The 6,458-nt window shown below is 42.2% G+C and overlaps 1 protein-coding gene across 1 annotated transcript in view; it reads left to right on the top strand.

Moving 5' to 3' along the window:
* Nucleotides 1–379, top strand: part of LOC140546656 (5-hydroxytryptamine receptor 4) — an 864-nt gene extending 485 nt beyond the window's left edge. The window contains exon 1 of the mRNA XM_072670040.1: nucleotides 1–379. This exon is cut by the window's left edge and continues 485 nt beyond it. Coding sequence (XP_072526141.1) covers nucleotides 1–379 — 379 coding nt within the window.
* Nucleotides 380–6,458: the final 6,079 nt, after the last annotated feature.

A 6,458-nucleotide genomic window follows, 5' to 3' on the forward strand; every position in this document is an offset into this window, starting at 1 on the left:
TCAAATGGCAGCTGGGGTGGGGAAAGACTCCAGTAAGAAACAGAAGCACCGGAACTCCATGAGGAGGGAGCGGAAGGCGGCCAAAACCTTGGGAATCATTATGGGTGTGTTCTTGCTCTTCTGGTTGCCCTTCTTCACTGTAAACATTGTTGACCCTTTCATTGAGTACAGCACAGCGAGCATGATATGGGACGTGTTCCTCTGGCTAGGATACGTGAACTCCTCCTTAAATCCTTTCCTCTATGGATTCTTTAACAGGTCCTTCCGTAGGGCTTTCCTAATGATCATGGGCTGCAGGATATGCCTTCCCGGCTCGGCTCCAGGCATGGATCTCTCTCACTCTAGGAAGGATGCCACTGAGCGCACAGAGAACCAATAGGCCATGTCCCTCCAAGGACCATTCATAGATGTTTCTTTAAAGAAACAGTTTTGTATATTAAGGACCTTTTTAAAGCTAAAAGAACTTCATGGTTTGAAGGTCATACACCAATTAATGATTACCCTAGAACTGGATTTCTTAGAGCCACTTAGAAACCTGTACTTTTAACAGTTAGTGTGACTTCTTTACCACTAAGGTGGTAAAGAAAAGGAAAAATAATTGGAGGAATTCTGCTGATTTTTCAAAATTTCTGCATCATTAAAAATAAATTGAAAACAAGGTCATTTCAAGAAATTGGGAGTAAAATACTGTGAAGAAAGCTTCTGACAACAGAGATAGTAATGTTTTATTTATTATCCGCAAGGACAAGTGAACAAAACATGTCTTTTATTTTCATACACTATATGGACAAAAGTATTGGGACACACCTCTTAATGGTTAAAATCAAGTGTTTCAATCAGTCCTGTTGCCACAGGTGTATACAATCAAGCACCAAGCCATGCAGTCTGTCTTTTCACAAATTAGTGAAAGAATGGGTGGTTCTAAAGAGCTCACTGAATTCCAGGGTGGTTCTGTAATTGGAGCCACCGCTGGAAAAGCAAGTCAGCTGGTGAAATCCACCATCAACTGTGAGGGGTATTATTGAACAGTGGTCAGGGCCGAGTGCTGAGCTCAGAGCATAGTGCAGAAAAGTCTCCATCGCTCTGCTGACTCAATAACTGCAGAACTCCAGACCTGCTGGGGGGACAGACTCCATATTAATGCCTATGGGCTTAGAATAGGAGGTCATAAAAGGTTGTATATGTGTAGTGTGTGGGTGTCCCAGAACTTTTCTCATGTTTATCATGGCAAAATAGTGGTAAGTTTTCCTTGGGGACTATTCACCTTACAACACCTGGTGTGACCTTTCTGCCATGTAATGTATATACAGTGTATATAAAGAATGAATGAATTTTAGGCCAAACAATGATATGGAACAAGACCCCGGACCCCCATTAAATAAGTGGAGCTAGAACCAATAGATATGACTAAGTTATAGGGAGGGGATGAGGTGGTGCATGTCTGATTCCTGCTACCACCATTGTGAACAATAAATTTTACACCAAACTACTCTAAACTACTTTATTTAAACACGTAAATTATGCAGACACATAAGAACGTTTAAAAATCTGTGAAAATTAGGATGTTAAGAAGGTTATTAACCTTTAAAAGGAAGCTATACTCTACTATATCCCTTTACTGCATTACTGATTACAATTTTGTCTTTATTAGTCAGGCGTAGAGTAGCACAATGGAAAGCTCTCATCAAGGAACTAGGGCTGAAAGCATGCCGGGTGACAAAGTGCATGCAAACTTTGCAGTTTAGTAGCAGATTTCCTGTGTAAATGCGAGAGCTTTTCCCACCGAGTGTTTGTGTTTGCTGTGTAAATAAATGAACTGTCATGTCTGCTTTTTTCATTTCTCACAGCTACAGTATGCTTTTCCAGAACAAATAATCAGCGCTAGTACTGCTTAATTTATCATCCCCAAAACTGGAAGGTGTTTGTTGATCCTTTAGTACATCGTGTAGTGAACTGGGAGATTTAAAAAATGGCCAATGTGCATAACTGTTATTCAGTCTTCCACATAACGCCTTGGAATTAAAACCGAAGGGCTGTTTTCCCTTTAGGATTTTATACTACAAAACCCATAATAAACAAAGCTCCCTTGCGTTTGCTGCACTGCACTCAAGTGAGTACAAATAATACTAATACCAATCAAATTTAAGCATGGTTTCCCACCCAGTTATTTAAGTTATAAACAGAGCACGCAAGGACTGATATTTCCCTAGTGAGAGAGAGGTGGCAATGGATTAGGATATGATTCTTTAACACTAGGCTGGAAGACTGGAGGCAGTTTGGCAGTTACTTTTGCTCTAATATACTTGATGCAAGGAATCAATGCCAATCCAAGCAGAAGGTAATTGAATATACACTCACCAAACACTTCATTAGGAAAGCTGACCATACTTAATATAGGTACACCTATATTACCTATATACCATTCATGTACTCATCTAATTAGGCAATCATGTTGCAGCAGTGCAATACAAAAAATCAAGCAGCTACAGGCTAGCAGCTTCAGGTAATGTCTACATCAACTATTAGAACCATCAGTAGAGCATAAAGCACTAGGGCTCAGAGTGGTCCAGCAAACTAAGGCACTGTCATCATGACCTGGGGATTGCTAGTTCCTAAAGATGGCTCCTGGGTCATGCTTGCTGTAATCAGCAACCGGAACCTGAGTGAGCACAATTGGCTTTGCTCTCTCTGGGTAGTTAGCTGGCATAGGCGTCTGCTAGCTAATACATCAGAGCCGAGTACCTGGCGATTTCCTCAGAGAGTGTTGGTTGGTTGTGGTGTAATGGTGTGGGGAATGGTTTCTTGGAACACAATAGGCCTGATAACAGCAATAATCGCTTGAACGCCACAGCCTAGTTATTGTCCAGGTATTGTTGCTGACCATGTACATCCCTTCATATCAGCAATAGTCATCTTCTACACTGTTAAAAGTATAAGATCCTTAAGGAACTTTCAGAGGTTCTCTAATTTAAAAGTGTGAAGAACCTCTTATGGTGCTTTGAGGAACTGTCAAGAAAAGGTTTTAAGAAGAAAACGGTATCTTGAAGGTTCTTCAAAGCACCTTAAGAGGTCCCTCCACAGTGTCAAATTGAAGAAACCCTAAGGGAACATATAGTTTTAAGTGTATGGCTATACTGTATGTATGTATATATATATATATATATAATAAAATTAGTTCTGTGTTCTTCAGTGGCCTTCAAAGTCGCCAGATCTGAATCCAATAGAGGATAGATGTCCTCACAAATCCTATAGTGCTTTGTAAGGACATCTTAAAATCACAATCTGTTAATTTGTGCTTTATATATAAATCCATGCAAATGTCATACATGGGCCTCAGGGGATACGGACCCTTTAATTATTGGGACGGCAAATGCAAATGCAAACATATATACTACACATCCAGCCTTGCTTTGGTTCCGGCTACATCAGCTGAACCAAATGTCCAAGGCACAGATTGTTTCTGTAGGTCACACTCCTCTAATCGTTTGTGACACATCCTTCCGCTAGCGCTGTCCTTGCTTGATTACTAATAAAGAGCTGCTGAATGTCCATGTCACACAGACCCTCTAAAGATATTCATGAGAGGAAATAGTGATGTGAAAATAGGAATCTGGGACGCGGCCATGTTCTTATAAGATAATTCTTGATTTCAGTCTGAGGCAAGACAGACTGGGTCAAGGACTGGCACCAGCTGGTCTATGCCAAGAGAGAGAGAGAGTGTTATGGTTTGTTCTGTGAAATGTCCAAATGTTTCTGGAGCTATTTGTAGCTCCATGTTCTTTCAACGGAAATGTTCTACCCTGACGACACCGTAACAAATGATGACCCCATATTTACTCAATAAAATTAAGCCAACAGATCACACTCGATATTGCGACTTTGTGATGAGTCAAAGCTGCATGCACTTTCCTAATGGACCTGTTTATGACTGCCATGTTCTCTTTTCTCGCAGCCTGAGCTTTGATGCTTCATAGGAGTAGGGGGTGATGGTGGTGGGTTGTCAACCACAGGGACATTGTGCTCCTCAGTTGGTGTGGTTCAAGATGGTGGCATCAAGACCTCATAACTTCTTTAAGAGAAAACAGCTGTCCTTTATGTACATTGTGTGGGATTTCATGACAAATGGACCAGTAGAGTCCAAAATGACCTGGAAATCATTTTACATGATCATACTTCAAAATGCAATTTTTCTCCCCCACCTATGATGTTAACAGTGCAGGGATACAAGATCCTGCCTCTGTTTTTGTGTGCCTTGCTATCATAAAAGATACATGATTAAAATCCTGAATATCTGTGATAGACTGGCTCCCTGTCCAGGTATCCAGGTATTCCTGTCTTTCGTCCAGTGGTTTCAGGTGGACTCCTGACCTACCACAACCCTAAGCAGGAAAAGAGGATAGGAAGATGGATGCATCCTGAGATTATTCTCTTTAGTTGCAGAACTTTTGGCTCTTCATCTAATTAATTACCCCTCTTCTGCCTATGATAGGAACTCTGAGAACTTTGGGGATGAGTTCAGGCGGCCTCTGCATTATGCTACAAGGCTACAAGACCCCCAAATGACTCTGGGAAGGAAGTGTTCTGAAGTCTTGGTCAAATGGAGGGCCTGTTCCCAGTGTTCCCAGTCTTCCCAGGAGTGGGCTTCCCAGCAAATTCAGCCCAAGGTCAGACCATTAAATGACCATTTAATGAGCTACATCTTGTGACCTATAGGCCTCTGAAAGAACATTCAATCATTATGTTCATGACAGAACAATGAGAGAAAAGTATGGCTTGTATGGAAGGGTAACTAGATCTGGAGCAATAGTTTTATAGATGGATGAGATCAAGGTGGAAATGTTTGGTCATCACACACAGCATGATATTTGGTGAGAAGCATATCACAACAAACATGCCCTTTAATAAATGTAACGCCAGTCACTACTTCTTTTCGCCAGTGTTGGGCAGCCTACACGCCCCAAGGAAAACACTGGGTCACCAGCTCCATTCCGCCAGCTAGCGGACAACTGTGCTGGCCAACATCACTTTAAGAGTGAAGATGGGAGAAAGCGCCATCTATCCACCCGGAGAGAGCATACCAGCATTGTGGTGATGGGTGGTTTGGGCTTGTTTTGCAGCCAAAGAAACTGGAAAACTTAGAGACAATAATGAACTTCTCTTTAGAATATTCTGGACTGAAATCAGATCATGCAACAGGACAATGGGTCTTATTCACCAATACCACCAATATCCTCCTAAATGTGTTCTTGAGAAGTCCTAACAAAAAGTCTACAACAGATTCATGATGGGGTTTTAGAGTGCAGAACTGTTCACAGCTCAGCTCTTACAGTGATAGATCTCACTGTCTGCATAAATTAAACAAATCCCCAATAAAAGTCATTAGTGAATGCATTGGTGGAGTGCAATACATTTCTTCCTAAGAAGCAAAAAAGGCCCAATGATCTTGAGCACAGCAGTCAGTTAACATCTCAATTGCTGAAGAAAATACAAGGTGTTGAAATGGTCAAGTCAAAGTCCAGACCTCAACCACATTATCTAACCAGTGGTGGACAAACAATTGCTCTTAGTCTTGGGCTGGAGCAATGTTGCATAGATCTGTGGGCCACACTTCTCCAATATAATGTGAGAGATCTTCTACAGAACATTTCCTTTCACATTATTGTTGCCAAACTCACCTGAACTCATCCCCAAAAGTTATTGTGGTTCTGTCAAGCCCTCGTTATCGCGCCCTCCCCCGGGGCGATCCTGAGACGCTGCCCACAGGCCCATATAAGGACTTCCTGTTTTTTTTGTGTTGATTCATGTTCATTTGGGTTGTTTGTTGTTCAAGAGTTGCACCTGGGACTGGGAGCATTTAAGGAGCTCCAAGATGGCCACTCCTTGTCTCATTGAATCCTTGGATTTCCAGGGATCCCCACGTGTTGGTGGTGTGTTCAGGTTGGCAAGCGATCCGTTCTTAGTCAAGGAATACCACAGTCTGGTTCAAGAGGCAAGCGTGTTACGTTCACTTCCTGGTCATGCTCCTGGCCGACCCTGGTTCTAGGCAGTCACAGCTTACTCGGGTTTTCCTTGCCTCATTTTCTAGCCATGCAGCTGGCTCTCCAGCTTCACAGAGCGCAGCTCTGGATCTAGTGTATCGTTACTGCTGTTGCCCAAGCTAGGCTTGTGGCTTTAAGTTCAGACCCCTCTTAAGTTCACTCTCTTGTTGTTATTCCTGCTCAGCTCCCTGCTCCTCCCAGTCCCAGGTTCATGTTTGCACCTTGTTTGCCACGTTCTGTTGTGTTCTCTGTTTTGACCCTTAGTTGCTGCCCTTTGTTTTGTTAGCATCTGCTTTGTGTTTCTGCCATACACGCCATGACAGGTTCTACATGTTTTAAAACATTGGGTGTTCTTGTTTCCAGACCTGGTTTCTGGATGTTGGATAATTTTTGTGGGAAGAATATATTGAGTATATAAAG

The sequence above is a fragment of the Salminus brasiliensis genome, chromosome 24 (genome assembly GCF_030463535.1).
Source record: "Salminus brasiliensis chromosome 24, fSalBra1.hap2, whole genome shotgun sequence".
Lineage (NCBI taxonomy): Eukaryota > Metazoa > Chordata > Actinopteri > Characiformes > Bryconidae > Salminus > Salminus brasiliensis.